At 38.7% G+C, this 17,186-nt stretch overlaps 1 protein-coding gene across 3 annotated transcripts in view; it reads left to right on the top strand.

Annotated features, from left to right (window-relative positions):
- The window catches only part of AVL9 (AVL9 cell migration associated), a 61,926-nt gene extending 45,044 nt beyond the window's left edge, over positions 1 to 16,882 (top strand). Inside the window, exons 11-17 of one of the 3 annotated variants that reach the window (XR_004277107.1) lie at positions 2,503 to 2,637; positions 3,745 to 3,964; positions 6,201 to 6,318; positions 6,989 to 7,151; positions 9,064 to 9,117; positions 9,596 to 9,684; positions 12,134 to 12,246. Coding sequence is in view for 1 of the 3 variants with exons in the window: in XM_032306004.1 (XP_032161895.1) it covers positions 2,503 to 2,637; positions 3,745 to 3,964; positions 6,201 to 6,318; positions 9,064 to 9,117; positions 9,596 to 9,684; positions 12,134 to 12,249 (732 nt within the window). In the remaining 2 variants the exon portion in view is untranslated. Of the gene's footprint in view, positions 1 to 2,502; positions 2,638 to 3,744; positions 3,965 to 5,976; positions 6,071 to 6,200; positions 6,319 to 6,988; positions 7,152 to 9,063; positions 9,118 to 9,595; positions 9,685 to 12,133 lie in introns of those variants that run through there. The other 2 variants (XM_032306004.1, XR_004277108.1) reach the window with 2 other exon arrangements.
- The last annotated feature ends 304 nt before the right edge of the window (positions 16,883 to 17,186 follow it).

Here is a 17,186-nt window from a genome sequence, read left to right as displayed (position 1 = left end):
TCTCTCAAATGAATAAATAGAAATCTTTTATATATATATATATATATATATATATATATATATACACACACACACACATACCTATACATATATATATACACACACCACAGTACAATTTTTTAGAAGTAATTGACATAATTTTAAGGCCATTTTGAACTCTTAATTTTATAAATATGTAATACTTTCATATGGCTCAATATTCAAAAGATTCTAAAGCATCTATAAAAAAGTCTCCCTCTCATTCTATCCCCTACTATTCAGGTGCCCTGTCCTCCAGTGGTCACCAACGTTATCAGTGTCTTTCTTTGGGGGTTTTGTATACATACATAAATGTGTAGATATTTTCCCCCTCCTTTTATGTACAAAATAACAGACTATTCCTTACTTTTTTTTATTTTTTAAGATTTTATTTATTTATCTGCCAGAAAGAGCACAAGCAGAGTGGGAGCAGCAGGCAGTGGGAGAAGAAGTCTTCCCACTGAGCAGGGAGCCAGATTCGGGACTCAGTCCCAGCACTTTGGGATCATGACCTGAGCTGAAGGCAGGCGCTTAACCAGCTGAGCCACCCAGACATCCCTCCTCACTTTTATACCTTTAATCTTTCTTACCAAATATTCCTTGGAAGTGAATTTCTCCCTCTTTATAGCTGCCAGATGTTCCATTGTGCAGATGAGTGATTTATTCAGTTTCCCGCTTATGAGTAGTTAGGGTTCCAGTCTTTCGCTATAATAAACAATGCTGCAATAAATAACTTGACAGATCTCACACGTGAGCAGGTGTACCTGGATAAATTATAAGTAGAATGCTGGTCAAAGAGCATATGTATGGTTTTTTTAGGGAATGTACTTTTGTATATTTTTTTAAAAAAGTGTTTATTGGTGTTTAAAAAAAAAAACTTCTGGGATGCCTGGGTGGCTCAGTTGGTTGGGCTCAGGTCATGATCCCGGAGTCCTGGGATCGAGTCCTGCATCAGGCTCCCTGCTCAGCAGGAAGTCTGCTTCTCCCACTGACCCTTCTCCTCTCATGCTCTCTCTCTCTCTCTCTCTCTCTCTCGCACACACAAATAAATAAGTAAAATCTTAAAAAAAGACAAGAAACTTCTTTGTTTTCATGGTATTATATAAAGAGCCTTCAACATTATAATATTTATGTTTGGAAATAGGTAACTGGGGGCAAGGGGAGTCTGTTGTTTTTCAATACATAGCTCACAAAGTAAAGCATGAACCCTGAGCCTTAAAGCCGCTGAGTGACGTTAAATGAGGAGCCCAGGTCCTTTCAGCCTTTAATCCCAAGAGGGGCGTCCATTGAGAAGCACTGTACTGAGTATCTCTGATGCATAGACATGGGTTTATTTTTGCTGCCTCTATTAGTTAGCATTTTATTGAACAGAGGAATATATTGTCAAGAAAAAATAAAATCAGGTTACTAGACCTGTCTTTCAACTTTTGGAAGTCTCCTCTCCCATAGTAAGTATTTATTTAACAGCCACCTGTTAGGTACAATGCATGTTCTAGGATACAGTGAAGAACATGAAGTAGCAAAAGAGATGTCTCCTCCTACAGTCAGAGATTTGTCTCATAATATTAGTAACACATCATCAAGAGAAAGCTCTCCAGCTCAGTGCCTTTGGGTTTGTTTTTTGGGTTTTTTGTTTTTTTGTTTTTACAGTGAGAAGTAATATTGTCACAGGACTTGAGATTGAAAACAAGTTCAGGGGTTTAACAAGTGTGCCCTCCTGGCTGCATATACAAGTTGTGCCACTTACTGGAAATCTGTCTTAATTTAGAGTCTTCCAGCAGAAGTGCCATATCCTCCTTCATTGCATCTTTGAAGTGTTAACACCTTTATTCTCAGGAAATATGCTGCTTTTTGTCCACTTAATTGCCAGCTGTGGTTTGGCAGTTCACCTATAATTTTCAGGGCAGTATTTTTAAATACAGTTCAAATAGAAGTTAATTAAATATACAACTGTTGATAGTGTCTTTTTTTTTTTTTTTGCCTTAAACATGTAATAGCAAATATCTTGAAATATTTGTGCATGATTTTTAACAATAGGGCAGTAAAACAAATGACATTTGGTATTCTCGTAACAGTATGTTGCTGATTATGTGTTTTCAGATTTTTCTGGAAGAACTAACAGTTTTCTGCTAGATAGCATACTATTTCATGGGCTTAAAATGTCATTTCACAAATGAAAAAGTCCAGTTCCTTAGTTACTGTGGAAGCTTTTAAGCTGACCTGAGAATAAAATAATAAAGTAAGACAATTTTAATGTTAGACCACCACTCATGGAAAAGGGAAGCAATTAACTGGCATAGTCAAGGCATGAGGTTTCCCTGGAGTAGTACTGAAGTGAGTCAGAGATGGACTGTATTAGAGATGGTACGGCAGTGGGCAGGGTTCAGAAGTTTCCTTTCCTACTTAGCTCTCTAGGCTTGGAGAGAGAGCCATGTGGCTGTCCGTTACTTTCCTGATGTTGTCTCTCACTCTTGTGATTCTTAGGGATATCTGTGTTTGCCTTACATGGCATTGCAGCAGCATCATCTTCTCTCTGATGTCACCGTCCGTGGATTCGTTGCTGGGGCTACTAACATCCTTTTCCGCCAGCAGAAGCACCTCAGTGATGCCATTGTGGAGGTGGGCTTATGTATGAGCGTGTGTCCTTGACACTGCTGGTCCCTGTTTGTTTGTTTTTTTAACTGGAATTCTGACAGCACAGGAGTAACACTAATAAAGGTAAAAATGCCTGTGCCAGGCATTCTGTGCCCTTTAGGTAAAGTAACTGATGTAATTCTAACAAACAGCCTTTGAGATAGGCATTGTTGCTTTTCCAATTTTACACATGTGGAAGCTAAGGAGCAGAGAGTTCAAACGGCTAGTAATTGGGTGAGCCAGGTTGCAAGCCAGACAGTCTGGTCCTATTAAGATCTCATAATTAAAATGTGTTTATTGTTTAAATACTTTTGGCCCCTTTAATATGTTCCTGATATCAGGAGGAAGACGCTACAGATAAATATTTGACATCAACCGATAAAAATTTAGATCGTGTTTAGTTTTACAATAGATGTAATTTTAAAAAGGAAATTTTACCCATCCTAGGTTTTTATAGTTTCTAATCAAAAGTACCAAAACATGCTTTGTCAGAAAATGTTTCTAGTATCATAAATGAAAAATCTGGGGTCCCAATTTTGAGGAATTAAAATAGGTCGATACCTGCCAAGGCAGAGGATACAGGTGGAGGGACCACACAGTTGTCTCAACATTATTGGTTACGTTCTAGTTCTCAAGTTGTTTGGATATGTGTATATTACTTCAAAACTAACCTGTACGTTACATACTTCTCTTTGTATATCAAATATTACATAATAATATTCCAAAGTATCTGTGTGCTCAAGAATTTTTAGGAATTGTACTTATTAATTGTATTCATTTCTGGTTGTGTGACAATGGTGATTTTTACTCTACATTTCTGTTTTCCAAGCTATTTACAGTCAACAAGAGTTACTTTTATAATTCAAAATAAAATGTGCATATATTTTTTAAAAAGAAAATGAGGATTTCTTAAATAGAGAAAGAAAAAACTTCAGTGTAAAAACCTGTCTCTTTCTTAGCTTCACTTTTTGAGTATGCTGTTATTCATATTTTTTATTTCCAGCTTCAACTTCCCAGTAGTTACTCTTTAAAGTATGGCATGGATGTCCACGTGAATGCCCAGACTCTGACTTGTACCTGGGTACCCTCTAGGTAGAAGAAGCTCTGATCCAGATCCATGATCCAGAACTCAGGAAGCTGCTTAACCCAACCACTGCAGACCTCAGGTTCGCAGATTACCTAGTGAGACACGTGACGGAGAACCGGGATGATGTCTTCCTGGATGGCACAGGCTGGGAGGGAGGTGACGAGTGGATCCGAGCCCAGTTTGCAGTCTACATCCACGCACTCCTGGCTGCCACACTGCAGTTAGGTAAGGAGCACAGCTGCTTTTTCCTTTCTTAATTTTTATGAGGTTTTGAATTGCATAAGGAAGACAATTTCATTATAAAATTATCTGTTACTCCTTCATACAGAGATAACTGCTGTTAGCATTTTGAGTACTTTATAACCTTCCAGACCTTTTTCTATGCATATGTGTTGGATTTTAGTTTTGTGGTATTTGTGGTGATCCTTCTACAAAAATGGATCCCATTCCAAATATTTTTTGAAACTTACGTTTATGTTTCTGTTATTAAAAAAAAACTATCAAGACAGTAAATGCAAGTCACTTTTACATGGCTGCTTAGTGTTCCTAAGGACCCTGTGGAAGGATATGTCAGTATCTGTGGGCTATTTATAAACATTGCTTACATGTTTTTAAGATATGTGAAGGGAGAAAAGAAATATGAAAGAAATCACTGGAAATCACATTCTGAGTGATTAAACTTTCAGATTTTCCATTCTGAGAAATTCTGTTTCTATTAAATAGTTAAAATAGAGCAGGTGAAGATAGACCTACTCCTATATTAAAACCATTTCATTTCCATAGGGGAAGATATCTATACTAAAAAGAGAAAATGAAGCTCTACAGTGAGCTTTTGCACATGGTTGCCTACCACCGTGGACATGTAGCAAATACATAGTAGGTGGTGGTTGTTGTTAAATTGTTGAGCTTTTGGTTTTCCTGTTTTTTAATTAACCACTATTTGGAGGAAGTTATTAAAAATGTGGTGAAATACGCATAACCTAAAATTTACCATTGTAGCCGTCTCTAAGTACGTAACTCCACAGTAGCAGTGTGTTCACACTGTCCCATCAGTGCGGTGCCCTCCCAGGTTAGTTCTTCATGAAGTGCGTGTGACATTTGAAATCAAGGCTTTGGGTGTGTGTGCTTCATCCATAAAGGAAAGCTCTGGAGCAACTCCTTATTTGTTAATAGGATATTTTAAAATATCTGCCTCTTCTACAGATGTAACAGCTGAGACACCAAGATTAAATGCTCTAGTTCAGAATCATTCAGTAATCCAAGAAGGAAACCCCAGTCTCCACCAGTCATGTTAGCTTCATGAGTAATTTACTTTTTAAACATAATGGCCTAGGTAGCTATAAATACTGAGTAATAACAGTAACTAGGCTTTTTTTTTTTTTTTTGCATATGTGCAGGGACCTGTTTTGTTTTGAGCACTTTATTTCTAGTAAGTCATTTCATCTTCAACAATTCTGGAGGTAGAGAGGTAGAGACCATGTCCTCTTCATTTTACAGGAGAGGCATTGAGGCACGGTAAGGTTAAGTAGCTTGCTCATCCCTCTGGTGGAGGCTGAGCTGTGAATCAAACTCATATAATCTGGCTCAGGCCCGTGCTGCTGATCTAAAGGAGGTTCAGCCCAGGGAGCTTTTCAGGAATACATTCTTAAAAGTAGTTCCTTAATGTTGCATTTGGAATCCTGTGTATCCTCTTCCTTTCCCAGCAACAAAAGTCCTGCTTCACCTTCAAAGCAAGCAACTTAAAATTAGTATATGAAGCAAAAGCCATTTGAATCTGTTCTCCAACAAACCTTTTCTACTCTTCCAAGCAGAAGAAGTGCTCTGCATTAAAATGTCCCCATGATAATGAAAAAGCCGAAAAGTTTTCAACATTAAATATGAAAATTCCTTTGTTACTTAAGTATTTTGACAGTGAAATGCATGGAGATTAAAGAGTGAGTTTCACCAAATAGAAAAAATTCAAGGAAGAAAAAACAGTGACTGAAAGAACCAATTAATATATGCATTCTGATTTTTTTTTTCAAAGAAATAAAGCATTTGTGGCAAGATAGAAAGGTACCTTTATTGTCTACTCCATATGTATATACATCAATACATTTACTCACTGCACAGTCTGCAGTTTTCATTTAATAAATAATACTATGCCTCCTAACCTTGGTAAGGAGAACATGGAAATATTTTGGAATTGTAAGGAACCTTAGAATATATCTGGCTCAACCCTCTTATTTTCTGGTTAGGAAAATGAAGTTCTGAGTGATTAAGTGACTTGCCAAAGGCCACATAGCTTCTTAACAGGATTTCTGGAACTAGACCCAAGTTTCCTGATATCTGGTAGGCTATCTCCCCCAAAAAGCATGGGGGTGGGGGGCATAAAGCCATTCCTTTACCCGTTTTGGTTATGAGTCTTCATATCCCTGAGTGGCTGCAGACCAGCTCAACTTTCAAAATATTTACTTGACAGATAATGAAAAGATTTTATCGGACTATGGGACAACCTTTGTTACAGCATGGAAGAATACTCACAACTACAGGGTGTGGAACAGCAACAAGCATCCGGCACTTGCAGAAATAAATCCGAAGTAAGCACATCCTCTGAGGATTGATAGTACATAACATGGTTGATTTACGAAGTATGCCCCAGTATAAAGAAGATCGTATCTTAACTTAGATGACAACGTGAATATCTCCAAAAATTTCCTTAAGTAGATTATAAAAGCCCAAATACAGAGAAGCAGCTGAAAACTGCTTCCCTATTCTTACTTCTTACACAAAAAGCTCAAGACATTTTTGGAACGATTAACATTTCTCCCAGCTCTTGGCATAACTCAGAAGAGGAAGTCTGGCACATGGTGATGCTCAGTGAATGATCGTTCTCTCCCTTTCCCTGGATCTGTGCTTTAGCAGAATGGTCAAACAAGATAGAACCTTTGAAGGAAATACCACTGGTTGAGACTGAGAGGTTATTTTAAAACATGAAGTGTGAAAAGAGTTGGTACTTGAATTCCTAGATGCGTGGTCAAACTTAGTTTCCAACTCAGATTCTAAAATCAGCAAAATTTAATACCTGTTAGAATACTGAATGTTGACAGACTTTATCCATGTAGGCATAAAAGACATTTAAACATGCTGTGAAGTGGGGTCATTATGAAGCAATGTTACCTTGTTTGAATGGAACAGAGTAGAGTCTAAGGAGATCTCTCCATTGATAGAATGTGTACGTAGTATCCCTCCCCTTCTTCGCGGTTTCAGTTGCTCGGGCTCAACCGCAATCCTGAAGCAAATGATCCTTTTCGTGACACGTCATCAGAAGGTCGGTAGTAACCTAACGCTACATCACAGTAAATGCCCTTCACCTCCCTTCATCTCATCACTAGGCATTTTACCATCCCACATCATCACAAGAAGAGGAAGGGTGAGTACAGTGCAGTAAGAACTATTTCCCGAGAGAGAGAGAAAGACTACATTCACATAACTTATTATAGAGTATTGCTGTTATTGTTGTATGTTATCATTCGTTACTGTTGTTAATTTCTTGCTTTGCCTAATTTATAAATGAAAGTTTACTGTAGGTATGTATATACAGGAAAAAACATATAGGGTTCAGTACTGTCTGTGGTTTCAGACATTCATTGGGGTCTCAGAATGTGTCCTCCACAGTTAAGGGGGAACTACTGTACATCCTAGGGACTTATTTTCTAAATTACATGATTAAAATGATTTTTTTAGTGATACAAGTATACACTGAATGTTTTCATTTGTATTTTAAACTTATACCTCTTGGTGAGAGTTGGACAAAAATCAGCTTTGTCCTGACTGTTATTTAGGAGCTAGGGTTAACTTAGCTAGACTGGGGATATGATTTAAGTGGTTCTATAAAGACTATTCCCTCTCCCCACACAGAATCCAGATATTTATGTCATAAGTAACTTAGGAAAGCATCTGCAGGGATGAAATAGAGCCGGGTTTTAAAGAACATGTCTGTTAAACTTTATATCATCTATCAAGAAAAAATGACTGGGTTCAGGAATGATTTTGGTGAATTTAATTGTCACACTGGGCTATAGCAGAAATCTCTATTGGCATTTGAATGTGGTAAAAACAGAGAATTAAAAGGCAAAAAAGTCTTAATAGTATTAAATGAAAGAGCTTAGAGTTCAAAGTATTCTCCCTCACTAACCACAAGGTCTGTGTTTTAAAGAATGATGAAGAAAAACAGATGTGAGTTTGTTTGCCTGTAGGGTCACTGTCTTTGTTAGACATTGAGAGAGCCTCTCAGGGTGAAATAAGAATATGGGTATTTATTGACTCCTTTTACAGTACAACTTTGGTCTAGTTGCCTGATTTTATATATGCACACATATACTTCTTCCCTTTTGTACTTTTTTTTTTTTTTTTTTTGACAGAGCAGAGAACACAAGCAGGGGGAACAGTAAAGGGTGAGGAGAAGTGAGCTCCACGCATGGCAGGGAGCCCAGTGCAGGGCTTGATCCCAGGACATTGGGATCATGATCTGAGCTGAAGGCAAACACTGAAATATCTGAGCTACCTTAGGCGCACTCCCATTTTGAACATTTTTAAGACCTAAATTTTTACTTGCTTTCCAGATAGGAAGTACAGATTCCTTTTTTTTTTTTTTTTTTTTTTTAAGATTTTATTTATGTATTTGACAGATCACAAGCAGGCAGAGGCAGGCGGGGAGGGGGGCGCGGGGAGCAGAGCAGGCTCCCTGCTAAGCAGAGAGCCTGATGCGGGGCTCGATCCCAGAAACCTGAGATAATGACCCGAGCCGAAGGCAGAGGCTTAACCCACTGAGCCACCCATGTGCCCCTGAAAGTACGGATTTTACTGATGTACACAAATCTCCAGATGACCAATAGCATGCATTTTATTTATAAGATGGCCAGAATCAAGGTACAGTCCAATCCATGGTCATGGCCTAAGGTGGTGACTAATCCTAACTATCCTGGGGAGCTTTTTAAAAACACTGATGCTTAACCCCAGCCCCAGACCAAATCAATCGGAACATTAGTGTAGCATTAACACAAACCTGTTTCTTACACACACACACACACACACACACACACACCCGCCTAAGAAAAAAAAAAAACACCTATTTTACAAGGGAGGAAATAAGCTCAAAGAGGCTCCCAAGACTGTGAGTAATGATCTGTGCTGAAAGCCCCATTTCCTGCCGTCATGTGCAGAACACCCCCATCCAGCTGAGTCACCCCTGCAAGGTTTACTGATGCTTCCTTGTGACAGCATTGTTTTGCAGCTTTATTGGTAAAATTCATAGTCTCATAGTCTCAAACTTTGTTTTACAGCCATCCTTTTCAAGGCCAGTACTCCGTGTCAGACATGAAGTTAAGATTCTCACAGTGAGTATTTAGAAAAGAAAACTAGGAAAATTTTTATGACTGAGTTTATGCCATGTGTTTCATTGCTAATTAGGAATTGTTTTTCTCCACTTGATAGACTTGTGCTTCAAATAGTAACCAAATATGTGCATAACATTCTCTAGCTCAGCAGTGTGTATGTTTCAGAGTGAAAACACTGCTGTTTCATAGAGAATGGTGTGAACTAATAACAGAATTTGCCATTTTTATTCTGGTGGAGTAACTTTAGCAAGTCATAACTGTAGGAAGAATTAACCATGCATCCTTATGGCCTCTTTTTGGTTCGTCTGCACATTATTTTAGTATTTTCTGAAAGTTTACGTCCCTAAGGTTACCAAATTAATTGATGCATGATAAGTAATTTAGCTTCTTTTCTCAATAATCCAATTTTGGGGGTGGTTATAGGGTGTGGTATATGTGAATTTTTATAATATACCTAAAACTTCTTTGCTTTACTTAGTTCTGTTCAAAACAGTGAACGTGGCAAAAAAATTGGAAACGTCATGGTCACAACCAGCCGAAATGTTGTACAAACAGGAAAAGCTGTTGGTAAGACATGCCTTTAGACAGAAACAGATTAGAATCGTAACACATCTCTTCTCTGTACTCAGCGTGTCATTGATAAAATCATAAAGTTGTAGAGATCTTTATATCATATAATAATACAATATGGTTGAATACAAAGGTTTCGTTTTCACCTTATTCCTGAAAATTCTTATGACATCAGATAATATCAGAGTTCAGCAAGTTTTGCCACACCTGATGGAGATACCAATTTTCTGATGTGTTCCCTGTTCTGTTTACAAGGATTCAGCATTTCCTGCAATTTTTTATAAGTAGTAGAGCACCATAATAAAGTAGGCATTAGGAATGCTGTCTTCTAAGGTATTATCATAAAATAAAGGAAATCAGTGAAACTAACAGGTCATTTTTTAAAAGATTAACAGTATTAATAAAACCTTAATAGACAAATAAGAACAGATACAAATTACCAGTGTTGGGAGTGGAAAAGAGGACATCACCCTACATCTTACAGAAATTAAAAGGATTATAGGGAATACTGTGAACAATTTTTTATGCCAGTTTTTTGACAATTTAGATGAAATATGCAAGTTCTTTGAAAGACTCAAATTGCCAAAACTGATTCACTAAGTAATCAACAATTTAAATAGCCCTATATCTCTTAAATAAATCGAATTAAAAATCATGCCACAGGTTTTTTAATTTAATCCAGGCCAAGATGTCATCACTTACGAATTTTATCAAATATTAAAGGAATAATACCAATTTTATACAAACTCTTTCAGAAAGTAGTGGATGAGGAGTAGCCCTCCCCAGTTCATTTATTTATTCATTTATTTATTTTAATCAGAGAGTGTGCACGTGCATACAAGCAGGGGGAGTGGCAGGCAGATGGAAAAGCAGGCTCCCCAGTGAGCAAGGAGTCCATGTAAGACTCGATCCCAGGACCTTAGGATCATGACCTGAGCCAAAGGCAGCCACTTAAAATGGCTTAGCCACCCAGGCATCCCTCCCGGTTCTTTTAATGTGGCCAGTATTACCCTGAGAACCGAAGCCAGACAAACGGTATTGTGCTATTGTATTCATTCTTCTGCATTTAGCTTTCTTCAGTTAAAATACTTTGAAGTTTGTTCCATATCCATTCTAAAAAAAAGTCTTAATTCCTTTTCTACATTTTTAACTTTTTTTTTTTTACATAATTTCAAACTTAAATGGTGCAACAGTGTACAAGGAGCTCCCAATTCTCTCAGATTCGCCAGTTATTTACATTTTGCCACATTTGCTTTGTCATATCAATATGTAAAAATAGGAGCCATCTCCTTCCTTAGCTTCTGGGAGAGGACTAACCCTTACTGATCACAGTTCAAAAGCCCTGGACCTCGGAGATCTCTGCAGGCCTCCTAGCTCTAACATTCTGTGTACCTAGAGATACACAGGGTGAATTTCTCCACAGTACATATGTGATACAGACCCATCCCTTTAAATGACATACAGTACATAGCTCCATCAGTGGGTTCATTTCATTAAAGGGAATGGAATCTAATATGTAAGCATTTGTTTCCATACAATACTATGCATTTAATTTCTTTTGATTTCTTATTTTTTTAAAAGAAAAATTCTCCTTCATTATAAGTGTATGATGTCAATTCTTCATTTTTAGTGATGCTCCTGCTGTTTGTGTTCTAAGGCCACTTCTCTTCCACACTCCCTCTCTCTAAGAATAGTGGGAATATGTGGTGCAACTTAAATAATTAAAGCATCAGTTTTGAAGATAAGGTGGTTTTTTAAAAAATACTTATTTATTTGACAGAGAGATAACATAAGTAGGCAGAGCAGCAGGCAGAGGGAGAAGAAGAAGCAGGCTTACCACTGAGCAGGGAGCCCGATGTGGGCCTCCATCCCAGGACTCTGGGATCATGACCTGAGCCAAAGGCAGAGGCTTAACGCACTGAGCCACCCAGGCGCCCCTGGGGATAAGGTTTTTTAAAATAAAACCAACCTGAGGCAGATAGAGCAGTTGACATCTTCATTTATTGCAGTATCGTTTCAGATGACAAAAGCACAGTTCCTGAAAGTAGCCTAACCACTGTTCCCTGTGTAGGTGGCTATCAGTTATCAACTTGGATTTAAGCTACAGAGAGCACATAGTTCTTTCTTGGCTCTCCCAAGTGGTTCTGATGCACAGCCAGGGCTGAGAAACCACTGGCCTAGTATGGTGGGTATTAAGGGAAGGGTCCGCTGATGACCTTCAGAATGGTTAGGAGAGGAGGCTCTTTTCCTGAAGTTACCCAGTTTCCTTCTAGACCATCATAGACAGGGATTGTTTTGAAACTAATAATGTAAATGGTATTTTAGTAACTATTAACATATTGATTTTACAGTAAGTTAACATTCATTGATTAGCATTGGTCTTTCACTGTCTATTAACAAAAGTAAAGACTTTTTTCCTTTTGTTTTTCCCCTCTTCTCCATCCAGGCCAGTCAGTTGGAGGAGCCTTTTCCAGTGCGAAGACAGCTATGTCTTCGTGGCTTTCTACTTTCACCAGTCCCGCCCCCCAAAGTCTCACTGAGCCCCCCGACGGGAAGCCCTGAGCAAGGCGTCCAGAGGCTACTGTCGCTTCCTTAGGTTTAAATGTCTCCCGTCTGTCTGCTGCTCCCAGACTGTTCTCTTCATCGGCCACAGGTCCACAGCAGGGGACCAGGACGTCGAACTGTTTACAGGGACGGTTGTCCTCTGTCTAATTGAATGTCGCAGGATGCTGGAAAGATGAAATCGCAGCCATAGCAGGGATGGCTTTCCAGGTTGGGGTTTAAATTGACTACTTTTATTTCAGTCTGAGCCTGATTAAAACACAGTGAAACTTCTAATGAATTTTCAGTTCTGATAGTGTACATTTGTTTACTTTAGACAAGTTTTTACTTATGTAAATTTTGTTCTCTTTTCCTGTTTGAATATCCAGATGGCCACTGTCATTTATATGTGCTAAAATTAAGTTATATTACTATTCTGATTTCTCTCAAGTTGGCCCTAAAATGTGCTTATAAAGTTAAGGGGCCATACAATCCAGCCCTTTGTTATTACTTTGCTGAGTTATATGATGATTTTTTTTTGTTGGTTTTCTGCCCACAAAATATATTTATCAGTTCACTTCCTCCCAGAAACATGAAAACCAGAGGTGGTAGTTCTGAGGATGGAGTGTTTTGTTTCATGTTTTTAATTTATTCTTTCCCAGTCCTAAACACTTGCTCTGAGGCGTCAAGGAGTGTCACTGTACTTTCTTCCTCTTCCCAACTGTGCAGGTGGGTGTGCAGAGAAATAGCATGGTGCAATGGTGTTCAAGCAGGTTAATATGAGTGTATTTACAGCGGAGACTCTGGAAGACCTCAGTGTTAGTTCTGTCAACCCTAATTATGTTGCAGTCTTCTACAAGCATTTTTTAACCCACAGTTTGTGCCTTCTGTTTCTTCTTTTGAACCGTTTTCCATGGGAGTTTACAGATGTACAGGTTTTTCTCTTAGTCTTATTCTTCATACAGCTTTTCAAGGCGTTTGGCCTTCCCACTCCCCGATGGAAAATCCTTCTGTAATCAATCCCTACCCCCTTATGAAAGAAAAACAAGATGATCCATAAATATTAAGTAGAAATCTCATCTTTGCTCACATTTAGAAAACCAAGAGGCAAGAGAAGAAAAACACAGCCACAGTTTTCACAAAGGACCTCTGGTTTCACTTTAGATACATGCGTGTGTGTGCTATCTGCTGAAGATATTTACACAACGGGACCTCCTGTATCTCCTGTGCTCAGCTCTCATTTGCTTTTCAAGGGGACTTTGGATGGGTGTTCTCAGGGAGTACTTAACAGGGGACAAACTGCTTGTTCAGTAACCAAGGACACTTGGAAAATACATTGTGAGTATGATCTACATATGATAAGAGTATTGGGAAAACATTTAATTAAGGAGAACACTTGATTATATTTGATTTATCCCTTAAGAATGGGACACCTGGCTGGCTCAGTTGGTAGATCATGTGACTCTTGATCTCAGGGTCATGAGTTCAAGCCCACATTGGATGTGTAGCCTACTTAAAAAAATAAAATCTTTTTTAAAAATTAAGTGTTTACTTAAGTAAATTTTTCTAGAGCATGTGGAATGGACATAGGGATGTAATGCTAAATATCTCTAAATTTTCCAATTTGTGTTTTAACGCAAGTCCAGCAAATCTGAAAGTGTATTTCCATTTGAGACAATAACTCAGAAATTCAGTGATCATCAGTGAAAGGGCTTATGGTGAGAACTCTCTTAATTCCACTTCTGCTGGGAAACAGCCTTCTCAGGAAATACTATTTGAAGAGAAGAAAATAATACCAAACAAAACCTTAAAAGGTACTTTAATCAGTGTTGCACTTAAAGAATTCATTCTAACATCTTGTTTCATGAGGCCACATCATTAGTTGGAGTGTCATAGTGTGGTTGTGCAGTTGGTGTTGGTGTGCAGTTGTTCCCTCTCACCTGCCCAAAGTTCACAGAGCTGAGAGCACCGCGACCGGTGAGCCAGCACACTGCCGGCCCATCCTCCACTTTGGATGGTGTGAGGGCTTAGGGTAAACTCCCATCTCTCACAAAAGCAGGCCAGTCCACATTTCGATACCCCACTGAAATAAAAGTAGTTTAACTTTACTTTAGGATCACTTGTTCCCCATTTTTATATATACTTTTAATGAACTTTCTGTTAATGTTTCTGGTTAAGAGTTCAGCTCTTAAGGTGGTTATTTAACTGGCTTTCAACATAAATTGAATATCTCAAAAGTAGAACTTTTGTTGGAGAAGTAGTCAAAAAACCGAACCATATTTCCTTCAGGTTCTGGGAGGCATTGGAGTTTCAGGGAGCATAAGCTAATATGTTGTTGGCAGGGGTCCGGGGGCAGCCAGCACACTTGATGTCAGGAAGCCTGTCCCTTGTCTCATGAGCCTGCGTGCTTGTCCGTTGGATTCCAGGTGTCAGCTAAGTGGCCAACCCCAGAGACTGTAGCCTCCTTGGCTCTTTGAGCTATGGGAGCCAGCCTTAGGCCATCTTTGGACATCTCAGTAGTAAAGGTGGATGTTTCGTTGGGCCATACTTGCTCCAATGCTTTTCTGTCTAAGAATTGAGTATTTGTAAGTAGGCCTGAGGGAGTTAGGGTCAGCCAAGCTTTTCCAGGGTGTGCCAGGCACATGGACTGCAACTATAACTTGCTGGTGGTCTCACTACCATCTAGGTAAGTCAAAGGAGTGCCGGCAGTAAGTCCCTGGCATTATTTAGTTCCTACTAAGGCATTGTAATGACAGTTTACATAGGGAAGGAAAAGAGTTAAGGCTACCAACCGCCTGTCATGGGCTAAGTGAATAGAAAAAGTTGCATGTCAGAGTGAGTCATAGTTACCTTGAGTATGCATTTGACTCTTGTAACCAGGGTGAGTAGCCTGTCCCCAGATCCACTAGTGATGTGCTAGCGCCCAGGCTCTAAAACAATCTTCGTCTACTTTTTGCTCTAAGAAACAGTGGAAATCTACACGGGCAGCGAACCAGAGCAAATGACGTGATTTCCTCAACGTTATCTTGCTTTCTGAGTTCTATATTAAGCATTGCTTTTTTTTTTTTTTAAAGAATAATTTACTTTAGAAAGGCAAGGAGAAAGCATATTAGAAGGGAGACAAGTAGACAAGTTAGAAGTTGCAAGGCTGAGAAACAAGTTACTTAAAATCTGAATGAAGTTATTTTGAGAGCAGTATTTAATGTGCTAAAGGTTATAAGAATTCTTTTACAAAGAAGTTAGAATTTTAATCTACTAACTACAGGTTTTTAAATGAAGCTATAACATTATCTCCCTGACCGGCAGGTTTTGTTCTTTCTTTGTTATGTGGAAGTTACAGCCAGCCAGTGGTTCCCCACCCCCCCCACCCCCACCACCCCCCCCACCCCCGGGCCTCATGATGAGTTGGGGAGCAGTCAGCTCTGTGAGGGGCAGTGAGCTGATCTTGAACTGCATGAACTTTTATCTGTGTCAGCAGTTTGGGGAAGTAGCCTTTTAGAATGGTAGCTGCTAAATATCACCCACGTTTCATTGGGCAGTTGGTTGGGACTCTTGAAATGACATCACCATTTGCATGCTCTGATTCTTTGACCAGAGGTGGCACAGCATTTATGGCCCCCAAATCAGCCTCTGAGGCTGACAGGGAGCACAGTCCCAGCTTCTAGAAGATGATTGTCCTTCCACACGACACGGCATGCCACTAGGAATTTTTCATTCCAGGTCTTTGGACTTCATGACATTGGAATTGTTTTGTCATAATTTCTAACATTCCATAAATACTTGTCAAGGACAAAGAAAAGGAATGTGGACCTTTATTCTTTTCGTATAAATAACTTTGTACACATGACTTCCTGCTTTCCTATGAAGGGGAAGAAATTAGCTCCTCCCTTGTGTGGTAACTCCAGAATTAAACGATTGTGCACGTAGAGGGATTGAGTATATTTTGTAAAACTCTAATGATTTGTATTTCTGTGCTGTTCTGAACTTTACCTTTTTACTTATATTAATTAAAGATATAGAAACTATATATTTAAATCATGTAAATGGGATACAATGTAGGGGGTTTTTTCCAGTCTTATTTTTCATCAGCTTCTCACATACACATAGTATGCTGCTCAAATTTTTTCGTGTGCAATATAAACATTTGAACATTTCAGTCAGGTACTGAGCCAGAAAAGGTAATTGAAGTTTTTTAAGAAAGCTTCTGAGCTTAGAAAATATTTGTTTTCTTGAAATATTAATTTATAGCTGGAAAAAACGGGATCAAGACTTATGTGTTTCAGGCCACTTGGTCATTGTTTCCTAAGTTTAAGAAGCATTTGATTAAGAAGTTGGTGAAGGCATTTAGTGGTCACAAAAACAGTTAAACATTTGAGATTAAAGGCTTCCCACAAACCCTCTCTAAGAAAGTTTAGCTAAGAAATCTTAGAAACTTTTCTGAGAAGGTTTAGCTATGGCACGTTTTGATCGGAAAAATAGTTCCTCTTTGCTCCAGTAGTTTTTGTAATTTGTACTAGTTCTTTGTTTCTGTTGTCATTTGTTTAAAAAAAATGTTAAAATTATAAATCACGTCTAATCATAGTGAATTGTAAAACTTCTACTGTATCTTTATTTTAAGGAAAAATAAGAATAAAATTATCCTGTTTGTCCTGCATATAGTCAGACTTGGCCTGTCTTTCTAGAAGTGCACTTCATGTTGTCAGTGTGGTCTCTGGCCTGCTTCTCGGTTGGACAGCAGTGCCAGCTTTATGTAAGAAACCAGCACACAGACTGAACCAGAGGACTCGTTGCTCATTTAATGGCTCATTTTAATACTTCTTATGGTGGTTCCTCTGTTTTTAAGGTGATGGCCCCTGTGGGAAGAACCCCTTAGTTTCTCTGCAATGCTATGCACAAAGTACACTTTTTATTATTGCACGATTGGTCACGTGATAATACCTCATCCCACGCTCACTGAT

Source organism: Mustela erminea, chromosome 11, assembly GCF_009829155.1.
Source record: "Mustela erminea isolate mMusErm1 chromosome 11, mMusErm1.Pri, whole genome shotgun sequence".
NCBI classification, from domain to species: domain Eukaryota; kingdom Metazoa; phylum Chordata; class Mammalia; order Carnivora; family Mustelidae; genus Mustela; species Mustela erminea.
Note: the sequence above shows the minus strand (reverse complement) of the source record. Positions and strands in the feature narration are given on the sequence as shown.